Source organism: Muntiacus reevesi, chromosome 20 (assembly GCF_963930625.1).
Source record: "Muntiacus reevesi chromosome 20, mMunRee1.1, whole genome shotgun sequence".
NCBI lineage: Eukaryota > Metazoa > Chordata > Mammalia > Artiodactyla > Cervidae > Muntiacus > Muntiacus reevesi.
The window spans coordinates 8,296,389-8,312,145 of NC_089268.1; the positions used below are offsets into that span (position 1 = coordinate 8,296,389).

Genomic DNA, 15,757 nt, shown 5'->3' on the forward strand with positions numbered 1-15,757 from the left:
GTTGTAATGCAGCTTTTAGGAATGAAGAAGTTCATTCACATATGCACTTTGATTAGAGTACATCCCAGAAACTAGGACAGAAACAAATATTAACCCTGCACCAGTCCTCAAGATATTTCCATTTTGGTGAAGTAGACAGACAATCACATAACTAATTACTAAGTAACATAACTATGAAATACTAAGTGACATAACTAATCATGATAAACTAAGTTTCATTATAGAGACAACCACAAATACCGTGAATGCAAACAAGAAAGGGGCGTTGATTCTGCCTAGAAGTCAAGAAAACTTCTCAGAGAAGATGAAATTTTGACCTACTTACTTGACTTGGAAGTGGGTGGGATAACCACTGGTGTGAGAGGAATCATCACCCGTCTAAGCAGAAGCAAAGAGGGCCTGGTACACGTGGGGAGCAGACAGTGGTCAGTTTATGAGGAACATTATGGGCAGCTCAGGGATGGGTAGGTTGGTTGGACATGAGTCCAAAAAGCAGTAGTTCAGAACCAAGTCATGAAAGACCTGTATGTTACGGTAAGAATGTTGAACTGTATTCTACAGATAATTGGAAATCACTGAAGCTTCAAACAGTCTGAAAGTGAAAATGTCTGGGTGACACTGATAAGATGCAGTAAAATTCTCCCAGGATTTTAACATGACAAACTGGAATCCAGGGGGATCTTTTTCCCACCATGACTATGTCCATTTCACGTATTTTGTGAAGGCAAAGGATGAACAAAATAAGCTAATACCACAAAAAAGTCAATTTTTCATTGAGGTTTGCTTATCTTTTATCTGTCAAGTATGTATCTATGTATGTGTGTATGGGCTTCCCTGGCGGCTCAGTTGGCAAAAAATCCACCCGCAATGCAGGAGGTGCAGATTCAACCCCTGGGTCAGGAAGATCCCCTGTAGAAGGAAATGGCAACCCACTCCAGTATTCTTGCCTGGAGAATCCCATGGAAAGCGGAGCCTGGCAGGATCACAGAAGAGTCCATGGGGTTGCAAAAGAGCCAGATGCAACTTAGCAACTAAACCACCATTTACTTTATATACACATATATACGTGTGTGTGTGTGTTATATAATAAGCATAATTATAAAACTCTATTCCCACGTACATTTTAAAATTTAAGGCAATCATTTGCACAGCTAATATTACGAAGATCAAAATGTATACCCAAATTGGAGTCATTAATAAACACTTTAATATCAAAAATTATATCTGAAAGCATAGTATTATTTTAGAATATACTTGTTTTTAAATAATTTTAATAACAGTAGCATATATTTTTGAGAAAACTAACCACTAAGAAGTCCTGCAATTCAGACTTACATTGGAAGAGACCCTGTATGGTGGCGAACACTGGTAGATCCTGTTGGATTTCTCGATGCTGTTGGGACATGGGGTGGTGGCATGCCGCTTCCCCCGTCCATCAGACCTACTTGCCATGGCGCAGCCATTGTTGGTTGCATTTTGGTCCTTGAAAAGTGGATAGCACGCATGGGATACCAGTCTATGAGGAGTAAGCAAAGAAGTACATGTAATACTTAGAAAATGCAGTAATGACTTATCTCCATACGATTTTACCGATTTGAATATCTATAAATTATTCTGGCTACTTACATGTAAGTTTCATGACATTGTACATAGTCACTCAATCATAAGAACTCTTCCCCTGCCCCATTCCTATTTCTTCACTATAACTTTTTTCATGGTAAGGCATTTTATTTTAAATATAGCAGTGTGTACATGTCAATCCCAAACTCCCAATCTATCCCTCCCTCTAACCCTTGCCCTCTGGTAACCATAAATTTTTTTCTCTAAGCCTGTGAGTCTGTTTTGTTTTATAAATAAGCTTATTTGTATCAATTTTTTTAGGTTCTAAAACCTTGCTCAAATTCATTCTAATAAACACATTTATCTATCAAATAGAATTTTGTGAAGATGAAAAGCAACCATTAATAAAATACGTGGTAATATTAATAGGGGAAGGACTTCTTAAGTCTTCATCCATAACTATAATATAAAAAAGCCAAATAGATAGCTAATTTGCTGCATGACTCAGCGAACTCAAACTGGAGCTTTCTAACAACCTAGAGGGGTTGGATGGGGAGGGAAGGGGGGGTTTCAGGAGGGACGTGTGTATACCTATGGCTGATATACAATACTGTAAAGCAATTATCCTTCCATTAAAAATAGATACATTTAAAAAGCCAAATTTCATATGAAAAAGAACAGGTTTTATCATATTCAGGTGGAGTATTCTGATAAATTATATGTTTTAAAATTAAGCATTTTTTTACATTTTTATTGTTATAAATACTTCAATTATTATGTGCTTGTAATTCATGATCCTTTAAGAGAAATTGTATATACTATACTATAGTATTGAAGTTAATAAGGCAGAAAGTTATCAAATATATATATTATACAAATGATAAAAGAATTTTGATTTCTGATTTTGAAACTGAACATAGAAAAATACAAATTATTTGGATCCAAATCTAACACAATTCATTGAATATGGACGCAGACAATAAGGAAAATAAAACAGTGAATTTATTTTATGGATAGTTGATGTTCAGCTGGCCATAGAATTATGGTACTAGGATTGCCTCAAGGAAATTCAATAGTGTGAAAAAAGTAAGAGAGTCTGGTTAAGGAGCATGATGAAAGCTAAGCCACTTCCAAAATAGGTACCAGTGGATTACTTGGGGATAATGAGTACTATGGACTGAGGTGTGTCATCCCAAATTTATGAGTTTAAGCTCTAATCACCAATGCAATTTAGAGATAGGACATTTGAAAGATAATTAGCTTCTATTTATGTGTGGTAACATAACTTTATTTAAACCAGTAGTGAAAATATTCACATTCTTGAACAATATTACTAGATTGGAAGCAAACCATGATTATCAGATCATGCATGAACAAGGTAAGGTTATGTACAAAATTTTCAGGAAGAAGAAAGCATAGAGTCTATATATGTGAATTAGCACTTTCTTTCCAGAAAATTTTTCCTTATGCTAACTTTCAAATCTCCCTACAAAACTGCCCCATGTCAGTTTAGTTATTCTGTATTCATTTACTTTTCTCTACTTTTCAAACATTTGTGTGCTTTACTTTTCAACCATAGATTTATCTTTCTACATACAGATATATAGTTATATCAGTATAGACAGATAATTAGCTTTAAATGAAGTCATGAGGGTGGGACCCTCATGCTGAGATTAGTACCCTGATAAGAGCAACAGAGACGTCTCTCTCTCTGCAAGTGGGGACTCAGTAAGAAGGCAAGACAAGAGGAGGGGTCTCACCAGAAAGTGATTTGACTTTGAGCACCTTGATAATGAACTTAGCCTCCAGAAATTAAAACTCTGTGGTTTAGGCCAGAGTCTATGGCATTTTGGTATGTTAACCTGAGCAGACTAATACAAGGAGATTTAACTGGCTTTCAATGTTAAGTTATGTTTTTAAGCTCCTAAAGGGCTTTAACTTTTATTATAGTAAAATAATAAAAACAGAAGCTGACCGAGCACTATTAAATCAGGAAGGTATTAGCCCAAGTTGCCCATTCTAATCACCATCTTATTAGCAAAGCATGAGATAAAAATTTTGAAGAACTTTATAAATACCTAACTCGCAGTCTCTTGAAGCACACCCAGAGCACCCAGTGGATGAGGAAAGAACACATGGGCAGCACATACCTCAACTATTAGTTATCAGCTGCTATTTCCTTTGCCAGATAACTCAGCTTTTAAGGAGATAAGTACCTATAGTAAACACAGTATTCTGCATGGGTATCAGACTACATGGGAGTAGAGAAATGCAACCTGCATCGTCTCATCAGATGGGATTAACGGTGACAATGATGTTGATGAGCTGAGGCAACTATACAGCATGTCTTTGTATCATTCCTCTGAGTCTTAGGCTAATTTTCCCCTGGCATTATCTATTAATCTGCCCGGGGAACTAAGAGTCTCAAGATAAGTATCAACTCTACCCCCCTTGGGGGACTCTACAACCATTTGGCTCAGAGCCACAAGACAATGCTTACTTGTCTCTATTAATTTAGCTAGAAAAGTATACATTTTTTCAAACAATTGTTTTTGATAGCTTATAACTTCAGTAGATACCAAACAGGGATTATATTTAAATGAAATTCCTGTGTTTATATAGATGTATCATATGTATTTGTAGACTTTTGGGAAAATGCAAAATGTTTTTTCCCCCTTATTCTAACCCAAGCGGCACTCTTAAGAATCCTATAGATGCATGTTGGGGAGCTATTTACCCACGTTTTCTCAGGTACCACCAAGCCCTATCAACACTTCCGCTATTGCATCCATGGCGCTTCTTGGCACAGCAAGAGATCAGATTCTGAGGGGATAGGTTGGCGGTGTATCGACCTTGGGACTGAATTGCTATGCGGTCAGCTGCCACACCTGTTTCAAAGAGAATATTAATTAATATTCAAATGGCATATAATATTGCCAAAATTTGCATAGCCCTTTTTGTCTGAATTATTAAACTAGTCTCTGAAATTTAATGGAACTTAAAGGCCAAATGTGATGCATATTCCAACACATTCCACCATGTCATAATTTCAGTCATAGTTTATGTCCAGTTTTGGCATTGCTTCATTATGGTACCATCTTCAAAGTCTTTTCTAGTTCCTTGTTCTTTTCATGTTCTATATACTTCTGAATTCTTCATTAAGTAATTAGCCTCCAACTAATAAAAATAAATGAAAAAAAAAAGAAACCTGTCAAGTGAAACACCTTACAAGCAAGAGTCGTATCTTGCTTACATTTATATCACCTGCACTTAAAATGTGTGTGTGTGTGTGTGTGTGTGTGTGTGTGTGTGTGTGTATAAATGAATGTAACTAACCTGAGGCAATCAGAAAAGTTAATCATAGAAATATTCATTGAAAATTTATCCATGTTAATCTGATGTACTGGAATAAATAAAATTTTGGTTTTAGTAATTGAGACTAACATGAATCTACGTTACAAACTACCACTAATTAATACTTATATATGGAATCTAGAAAGATAGTACAGATGAACCTATTTGCAGGGCGGGAGTAGAGACGCAGGCATAGAAGACAGATTTGTAGATACAGTCAGGGGGAATCAAAGAGTGGGGCAAATTGAGAGAGTGGGATCAATGTACATACACTACCATGAGTGAAATAGATGACTGTGGAAAGATGCCGTATAACACAGAGAACTCAGCTCCTTGCTCTGTGATGGCCTAGAGGGCTGGGATGGGGGGATGGCTCAAGAGGGAGGCGATACATGTATACATGTAGCTGATTCATTTTGTGGTACAGCAGAAACCAACAAAACATTGTAAAGCAATTAAACTCCAATTTAAAAAATTTTCAAAAAGCTACATAGCACACTTTTGTGCTTATAATTTTCTTGAAGATCATGTTCCTAATCTCAGTAGATGTAGAATTCACCTTGTTTTATGTATATGTCTACCCTTTGTGACTGAACATTCTATTTGTTTAAATAATTCCCTAGCAAGGTTGTTGTTGATGTTTGTTCCTTTCCCCAGCATACACTTGTTCACCACCTGCTAGGTGGCAGACACAAGTCTAAGCAGTAGAAATTGCAATAATGAACAAAATCAAGAGTCATCATCCTGACCTCATAGAATAATAGACTGGGGAAACTAATCAACCAGCAGCAGAAAACTATATATGTGAGCATTTTGATCACGCTACCATGATAATATGTGTGTGGAGATCACAAGAAAATTGGAGTCAGTGACATTTTGATACAGATTTTTGTTGTTGTTGGAGGCCTGATATAGTCTTCTTAATGTCTTACTCACTTTTGATTAAACGAAACACATCCATAACCTTTCTTCAACCTATCCACTTTTCTCAGAAGTTATAGTTTTTAGTCATCAAAATTATCTGTGTACTGGAATCCCTCACAGTGCTAGTTTAGAGTTATTAAACTAGCAGTGAAATAAATTCTTTAAAAATAATTCCTTTACATATGTATTTCTGTATACACATAGTTTTTATGTAATTATAGCACATGTACAATTCTGTAGTGCAATTGCTGGCATATTTTAGATGCTCAGTGTGTGTTGGATCTATAACCTCCTACTTGCGTCTCAATTCCCCTGCATTTTGTGCTAGGATACATTTCATAGGAGCAAAAATCATTATACCTCCATCTCTCTCAGTCTCAAGAAAATAACTCCCTGTTTCATAAAAGGAAATAGAAATTCCTTGATGCTTTGACTTTCAGTACAAGGACTCAGAATCAAGTATTCCTGTAACTATTCTCTGGTTCATAAAAGACTTTCACAAACAATACTGAAGGAGACAGAAACCTGCCTCTGGGGTCACTTCTGGGACTTCTTGCCTTTCACTTCGGGCAGGTCACTTCTTTTGTTTGTGCCTCTTTTATAAAAGCAAAGGCTTGAAAATGGGGACCTCTACCTTCCCTTCCAGCCCCATGAATCTGTAGACTCCAACCAAAGGATAAGAGCTTTAAATTCTAAAGATATTCAACATGTTGCTCTTATTACAGACATTCCTGAATCTCAGTGAAGGTTTAATCCAAATTCTCTTGAAATACTTAGAAAAGGTCAGAAGATTTAAGAATGACTCAGTTCAACAAATTGTTTTCCACTCCTTATCTGAAAACTTTCACCAGGCTTTACCTCTGAGACTCACACTGCTATTTTTCCTGCTTATTTTATTCTGTCTCCAAATTTGCTCTGCAGCAGGCATCACCCCTACCATTCGGAACTCCTCCACCTCTTAGATTCTGACATCTTGCTTAAATTCTATTTGGCTATATAACTATATTTTTATATGTGTGTATATTTTTAATTGTCGTCTTTATCCCATTTTATAATTTTTAGCTTCTTTGAAAGACAAATTTTCTCATTGTAACTATTGCTACATTAAATATGCAGGGTACAAAACTGTCATCCGTTAGGCAGAGGGACAGATGGACTTAGCCTTGTGCTGAGGCCGTCTATGGGACTGTGATCAATGGACCCCAAAAATACACAGCCCAGATCATCCTAGCAAGTTACTCTCAGTATTTCACAACAAATATATTTCCTAAGACATCTTTAGAAATGCTGGTCTAGCTTAAACTTAAAGTAAAATTATTACATATCCCTTAGGAGGTGTAATACATTAACCACATAAACATAAAATGGCAAATGATGTATCTAATTAAATCTGTCCCCATCCAGTTGAAACCAGGCTCAAAGAGATTCCCATGCCAGAGAATGTTACCCTGGGGGAATAAGCATTGCCATAGAAGTGACAGATGGAGATGCTCCAGGGTGAGCTCAACCAAATGCATCTTTTCTAGAACAAACTAGCTTATTCTATGAAGTGATATAGAGAGGTATTTAGAGAAAGTCTCAGCACTCCTCTGTCCCAAGAAGTGCCACCCTTCAGAGCCCATGAAGTTATTTCATGATGCATTTAGTACTTAGCCTCTTTTTGAGGACTCTTGGAATTATTTCTAAGCGTAGAGCACAGTTTTATGAAACTGATCTTTGAAAGTAGACAATGTTGTGTGAGGTTGAATTGTTGTAATACAATCAATACATTTTGAGGATACTTTGGAGACCAAATCTTGGGATTAACCTGAGTACTGATGTACTGGCCTTGTGAAACTGTATGAAGTTGCTGTAACAGTGGTATGTTATCCCTCACACTGCTTTTAATGAACTTTTTTTTAAGTCTTTACTGAATTTTTTACAATATTGCTTCTGTTTTATGTTTTGGTATTTTGGCCACAAGACATGTTGGATCTTAGCTCTCCCACTAAGGTTCAAACCCACACCCTCTTCACTGGAAGGCAAAGTCTTAACCACAGGGCCTCCAGGGAAGTCCCTCCTTACACTTTTGAAGTAGTTTGGAAACTACTCTTGTTAGAAGACCAGTTGTATCACTGTAGAGTCAGAATCTACAAAACTGATTTTATCTAAAATGAGATAAAGTCCATTTAATCCATTATCACTTAGTTCTGAAGTCTCTACACCAAATATATTAATTTCATAATTAAATATGTCTCTGCAGATCTAATCAAGAGAAAAGAATATAAGAATTATTTGTCTGTATAACATACATATTAGGATTACAGATAGCAATATGGGTAAAGAGGAATCTTACACTCTTCTTATGATTTGGCCTTAACTCTCAAAGAGCAAACAAATTTTGGCAACTTTTCTCTGTTGCTCTTTTGATCTATTCTCTATTTAAAATTAGTCTGTGATGATAAAGACCAATTTCAGAGTAAAAATGGATTTTTATTTAATCTTCAGGTTGCTTTCTCTGGTCAGAGTAAGATTTTATTTTACTGACCAAGTGATAATATTTAAATGTTCTAAATTAAAAACCCTTTTAATTACTATCCCAGGGCCTAGAGTAAAAGGGAGAATTTGTAAGGAAGTAATTAAAATGATTTTATTACTTGCAGTGGAAAAAGCCCAGGATGCAGCACAATTTTTTTGATCCAAAGGGCTATGGGTCCATCCAGGCCATTTGTAAGATGCAATAAAGAATTCTGGAAGATCAGTAGTTTCAGGTAAAGAAGTCTAAAGAAGAAAAATAAGCAAATGTGTCAGAGTTTTTCCAATTTATCCCAATAACCATTATAAGAAATCCCCATGCCCTGTTATAATGTTTTATTATTTTGTAAATTCAACTGTTCTGAATGACATTTCTTAAATGTATTACTTATGTAACATATGTATTTCACTCTATGTTTAAAAATAGCAATTCAATGTGGGGAATCATAACTTAGTACAAAACTGAAAGGACAATACATAGAATGTGTTTTCTCAGTTACTACATAGCTCAATAATTTCGGCCATTGTTTTTGTTATCTTGAATATCCTGAGTTTCCTTACTAAAAATGCTGCTATTTAGGTGATGGAAGAAAAGTGTCAAATTCTCAAGTAGATTGTGATAGAGCATCTGCATGAAAACTTGAAGAGCAGTATCACAGAAATGTGTGGTTTTAGATTCTTATGTCATCAGATTGGCCACACTGCAGAACCTTGGAGTTGGAGCAGAATGAATTTGCTTCTCTGAGTAGAAAGTTTCAGAGACAGACACGGTCTCAAAGTCTTTCTACCTGGGACAGAAATACACATACCTTATACATTACTCATACCTTCATTTATTGGCTAATCAGTGTGCTTTTAGGAATTTATAATATTAAGCTAGCCCATGTTCCAGAAAATAGCTAGATTAACATTGTTATTGCAATTTATCACTTTAGAATTCTACTTTAATAGTGGAGCTGGGCTATTTCCCTTCTGCTCTGTGGAAGCAGTAAAGGTATAACACATTTTTTCAGGGTTGAGCTATTCAGAATTTGACATCCACTTTCCAAAGTTGACCAGAGAACTTTGTATATGGGAGGTATTCAGTATGATATGGGAGTTATGATAATAATGAGGAAACACACGTCTATCTGATAGATTGCACAACTTTAAGAAAATCATTTCCTCCCCACAGGCATAATGTTATAATAATAGCATGTATCTTTTTTATGATTTACTGTTTAAAAATAAAAGTATACGAATGTATCATCCTTCTCTATAAGAAAAGGTGATAGAGAAACAACAGGCAAAATACCATATTTATTGAAAACATATTTACAGTTTTTATCAATAAGATCAATTCATGAAGCTCACCTGTCAGATCTTACAAGACTTTTTACCAATTATTTAATATTGCTTTTCTTTAAAATAAGCCCATAGGACTTGAGACCCAAGAAGCACATATTACCTTGAAACTTTACTTACTTTATGATACCAGACAATCTGATGTAATAAACACAGGGCAAATTTTACATCTCATTACTCCATGATTATTGCATTCCTCTATAAAGTAAGAATGTTTTCAAGAGCTAATAAAGAAAAGTAAACACCACAGAATAACAGTTTTTAGGAGTTGGTAATGAAGTCTGACTTCATTAAATGATTTTTTTTTTTCTTGGTCAAAGGATAACTTAATAAAGCAAAAAAGTCAAGAGGATCAACTGACAGAGACAGAAATTCCAAAATGACAGTGACCTAAAAGAAGCAAAAATTTAGTTTTAAAAAGCTTTACACTCTTATATATGGACATTTTACTTTCATTGTAATGTTGAAAAATGTCAGCCACATTCTATTTCCAGATTAAGATTAGTCAAACTTGAACAGTCTCCCTGCATTAATATTTCAATTTTCATTAGAGATTAAATATCCTGTGAAGAATGTAAGAATTAAAAGCATTGGTGAATGCTGGGGAATAGTTTACAATAATTGTTGCATTTAATAGAATCAAAATCTCTAAAAGTAATGGAAACCCAGTCACAGAGCAGATTGAGAAGTAACTAATCAATCTGGATATTCTGGACAGTGTTACTAAGAGCCCAGGTCTGCACAGCATCCACTCGGCGAATCCCCCCTTCATCCCCTAGTTGCACTTACTCCCACTTAAATGTGGATAAGGAGTGACCCAAGAATCAGAAGAAGTCTACAGAAAATATTATTCTCTTCTGACCAAGTTCAGTAGCAGTGCGTACCAAGAAATTTCTTCTAAGCTACTTAATATTGGAGAAGAAAGGGCTAACTTCCAGTTGCTAACGGCAAAATGAATTTTTCATCTTCAATAATATTTGCCTTCATACCTGAAATCTGAAAGAGTTTTGCTTTGTTACTTGGCCAGTTTGGGTTTTTTATATGGAACTAGTTTCTTGTAAATATCATTAATCAGTGACCACACTACGGCAAGTGCTGCTAGTCCTTCAGGGCTCCTGCTTTGAATAGGCTTTCCTTCTATTTATAAGTTTTAGTGATAGCAATTTTAGTTCAGTACCTGCAGGCTCAGAAAAATGACTATATTTCCTGTTCTCCTTTGGCTCCCAGGTGTGGCCACATTACTAAGTTCTGTCCCATGGAATTTTACCCCTTTTTATTTATCCTTTTATCTTTTTTTTTTTTTTTTTTTTTTTTTGCTTGAATCCAGGACATTGTCAAATGTAAGAAGCATCCCAGCTTCAGAGGTGTGATAATAAAGAAAATGTGCCTCTGGAAATTGATGAACTGCTCTCTCTTAAGATGACTTCCTCAGAACACTAGTTCTGAGAAATTGTAATAGATAATTACAAGAGGAGCAGCTGATTAATCAAACAGTTCTAAGAAACACTGGCTTTGAAAATTAAATAGTCTTTTTTTTTGTCCTCACTGCAATATTTTTTAAAACTACCTAAGTGCTGAGAGGCTGTAAGAAGCAAAAATAATATTTGTGATTCTCAATGTGCGTGACCCAATGCAACATATTCTACTCTATTTCATTTGATTTAACATCATTTTTGCTGTGAAGCAGATCAGGGGACTAGTGTTTCACGGAACTCACTTTGGGAAGAATCATCATATAGACCAGGTAGTTTCTAATTTGGGGAGTCCATGTAACCCAGAAGGACGCTACAAGATCATCTGGAAACAGACCCCCACCCATATCCTCCACCTGCCTTTTGTCTTTAGAAGTGAAGTGAAGTCACTCAATCATGTCGGACTCTTGAGACCCCATAGACTGTAGCCCACCTACAGCCTACACCTGTAGGGTCCTCTGTCCATGGGATTCTCCAGGCAAGAACACTAGAATGGGTTACCATTTCCTTCTCCATATCTTTAGAAAACTTTAGTTATAGAATGAATTTAATTAAAGAAATGAGAAAATGCAGAAAGAAAGGAAAACAGTGAAGCAAGACAACATAATAATACTTTAGCCATTAAAAAAGTCCAAGGCCTCCTTTAGTTACTCCTCAAGGACTCTAGATAAATATTCAAGTCATGTCCCTTAAACTGTTTTGCAGATACTGAAACCCCTACCAAGGAGGTGAAGTTAACTAAATGCCACCCGCAAGGAGTTAGATCCCAGATGGCTTCAAAGCAGAAGGTTAATGGTGTGGACTCACACTTGCCTCACCACCAACCAGTCAGAAGAACGTCCACAAGCTCACGATGCCCTCTTTGACCCGTTACTATAAAACTCACTACCCTCTCCAGTTCAGAAACATGGTCTTGAGGGCAGTAGTCCGCTGTGACGCGCTTGCCCAGCAAAGCAATAAAGTTATTCTTCTCTGTCGCACACAAAACTCTCTCTCTCTGCATTTCTATTCAACACCGGTAACCAGAGGCCATATTTCGGCAACAGCCAGAGCTCAGGTATCAATTATACCAGCACACCAAATCACCTCAGGAATCTACTTTTTAACAGCCCCCAATTTTTGTTCCCAGAAAAGGGAAAAAGTAAATTTTCACATTTCTCTCTCGAAGATGTGTCCTGTGGTGATCAATTTGGCCCCATGATGTTGATTCAATTACATCACAGTGCTATGCATCAGGCTTCTACTAGTAAAGAAAATAAACTGAAAACTCAGGAACAGACGGATAACACATTCATTCTGCCACAAGTTCAGCTGAATAAGGAGTGAGGACAGTGTGTATTTCCTCAATTTTGCTGAAGGGTTTGCAATTCTATTTTGAGGAGAGAAAGAAAAGAGAGAGCCTGGAGGAAACATAAGGAAATGCTTGATGCTCTTCGAATTTCAAAACTCTTGTTTCAGAGACATCCAATTCTGTCCCTAGTTCTTCACCCGCAGAGTGGAGGAGATGCTGGGATGAACTGAAGGAAGTGTGCACTTAAAGTCCACCATGACATCTGCCTGTCATGTTCTTCTGCCATATCACTGACACCTACTGTATGCTATGACAAACCTAGACAGCCTATTAAAAAGCAGAGACATCACTTTGCTGACAAAGGGCTGTATAGAGTCAAAGCTATGGTTTTTCCAGTAGTCATGTAAGGATGGGAAAGTTGGACCATAAGGAAGGTTGAGTGCCAAAGAATTGATGTTTTTGAACTGTGGTGCTAGAAAAGACTCTTGAGAGTTCCTTGGACAACAAGGAGATCAAACCAGTCAATCCTAAAGAAAATCAATCCTGAATATTCATTAGAAGGACTGATGCTGAAGCTGAAGCTTCAATACTTTGGCCACCTGATGTGAAAAGCTGACTCATTGGAAAAGACCCTGGTGTTGGGAAAGATTGAAGGCAGGAGGAAAAGGGGGCGACAAAGGATGAGATGTTTGGATGGCATCACCGACTCAATGAACATAAATCTGAGCAAGCTCTGGGAGAGTGTGAAGGACAGTGAAGCTTGGCGTGCTTGCAGCTCACGGGGTCACAAAGAACTGGACATAACTGAGTGTCTAAACAACAACATGACAGGTAAAAAGACCTTGGTAACAGTCACTCTGATATTTCCCAAAGGTACCTCTCATCGCTCAGTATTTACCAACACTAAAATACGTTTCAGAAAATAATAAACAACTTCCTCTTAGAGAAATGGATTTAGTCAATCAAATACTACGTTTTATCTAGATAATGATGATCCAGGTGATGGAGTAAATTTTTCTTTCTCACTTCAATGATCAGTGGTTTTAAAAGTTATATAATATATGAAATGTTATTTTACTTTATCTTCCAACTAACAAAAGAAAAAGATGTTATTTTTTATTTGTTGGTGATGCCAACTTAGACACAGTAATATCATGCATATTGAGTGTCTGAGAAAAGATGTGGTAGTAAACAATGAGGTTATCCCCCAAATTTAGAACATGTTTATATACATCAATGTGATACCATATAATGTAGTAAAGTTACAGGCTATAAATGTTTATTATTGCTTATTTATTTGGCTGCATTGGGTCTGAGTTGTGGCATATGAACTCCTTAGCTACAGGTTTTAAATGTTATACTAGCTTTATTAATGTTTTAATAGTTTCCAAATAGCTCCACCAAAGAGGTGAGTCTTATTTGTGATATCTTAGTTAACTTCATTGTTCTTCCAGGAAATGAATAACAAAGCTACTAAAATTATATTTTTTTAACTAAGCCAAGTAGAGAAATGAACTCTAACTTTCCCTATCTCTGTTTGAAAACAGTATCTTTTATTCAAAATATTTGCAATATTTATAATAGGCTATAACTCAGGGAAGCTTCTTAAAGTTATCTCTTAAATTCAATGCACTTGAACTTGATGCCTGAAAAACAATCAGTTACAGAACTGTTCATTTGACTAGATTAGACTTGACATGATTTGATTTGATTTGATTTAGGAGCAGAGTAGAATTTTCAGGTTCACCAGAAATACATAAAGTCCGTCAAGGCCAATAAATACAGAACAACACTCTATTTATGAAAATAAAATGCTCTAAATAATGAAGCCTTTCATTATTTAGCTCTTACAGAATTAACCAGTTTCAGAAATCTGCTATTCTCCCAAGGTTAATGCAAGGAAGAAAGAACAAATTTATATATTATATAATAACATTTCTGTTATGCTCAACTATTATATGAGCATAATAGATTATGCTCAATCTATTATAACTGTGTAGTAAGTACTTCTTATTCATCATTTCATGGACTTCTCTCAGGCCTGTGAGCTGGGTACCTCTGCTAAAACCATTTAAGCCAGGCTAATAAGACCCAAGCACACAGAATGCAGAGCTCATGTCCATCAGGGCATATGAAACACAGCCATGTGTCTAAATGCACTGCCTACATGTACCTATCAACAGACCTCAACTGTGTTGCTTCTGTTGGTTTCAAAGGACCTCAGTTCTCAGTTCAGTTGTTCAGTTCTGTCTGACTCTTTGCAACCCCATGGACAGAAGCATGCCAGGCTCCCCTGTCCATTACCAACTCCCAAAGTTGCACGCCAATTTTGCCTACAATCATAATAATTCTTTTCTTTTTTAGACACTGAGAAACCTTTGTTTTATCCCTGAATGTATTTCTGCTCCCTCCAGCACTCTTCTTTCAATATTTTAGCATCTCCTAAGTGTGTTCTGTGGAATATAAATCCTGTGGAATATTAGCCATCATTATAAGCAAAGGAGAAAAGGTTCTATGATGTCATGAGTTTAGGAAACACGGGGTAACAAAAAAATGCCAATGAAGGAAGAGCTCTCTTCAGTATATTAATGAATAGTGTGACTCTTTGGAAGAAAGATACACCATTTCACAAATATATTTGACCACAGATAGAACACCTTTACTCCAAACCTTGCAGGATTGATGGCTAATGGCACAAATGTTGAGAAATATTGAAATAAATTTCTGTGTTTTCTAACCTGTTTTAACTGTGTTTTTAACAGTTTCTAACATGTTTTTCTACCATAAAGAGAAAAAAGTCTGAAGTGGTAGAATTTAAATTTGCAGGGAGCTATGGTCTTCTGAAGACCAGATCCCCATCAGTCCCACTGTGAATTTATCAAGACAGCACACAAAGTCCCAATAGGCTGACAGAGAATTGTTGGTTCATCTAATTTAGAGGAAAACAATTTGGAACAGAGTTGTCCAATCAAGATATTATTTTGAACAATCTCAAGAAAGCACCTTTAAGAAAAAGTTAGGCAAAGGTTGATCAGCCGATGTCATTTGACTTGACACTAGACATAATTCTAAAGTGGGTAGAAGTGAGTCTTCCTACGAAACAAGGAACTGCATGGTCTAGTCAGGACCCTCTTGGCCTCGTTCTTTCCCCTCTCACTTCCTCTCATTCAGTCTGCTTGTACCAGGGGAAGCAATAAGTTTTTATTTCCTCTTGTCTGCTCACACTTAGGACAGTCATCCAGGAAGGGCTACCAAAATCTTTAAGCTAGATTCATCCTAACCTCCCATGATTAATATA

General features: G+C 36.3%; 1 protein-coding gene across 5 annotated transcripts in view; it reads right to left on the reverse strand.

Moving 5' to 3' along the window:
- TINAG (tubulointerstitial nephritis antigen) overlaps nt 1–15,757 on the reverse strand; it is a 140,110-nt gene that overhangs the window by 97,554 nt on the left and 26,799 nt on the right. For all 5 annotated transcript variants that reach the window (XM_065913223.1, XM_065913219.1, XM_065913221.1 and 2 more), the window contains exons 5-7: nt 8,475–8,598; nt 4,298–4,448; nt 1,336–1,516 (exon numbers count right to left, since the gene is read on the reverse strand). In XM_065913223.1, the coding sequence (XP_065769295.1) occupies nt 1,336–1,516; nt 4,298–4,448; nt 8,475–8,598 (456 nt within the window). The remainder of the gene's footprint in view (nt 1–1,335; nt 1,517–4,297; nt 4,449–8,474; nt 8,599–15,757) is intronic.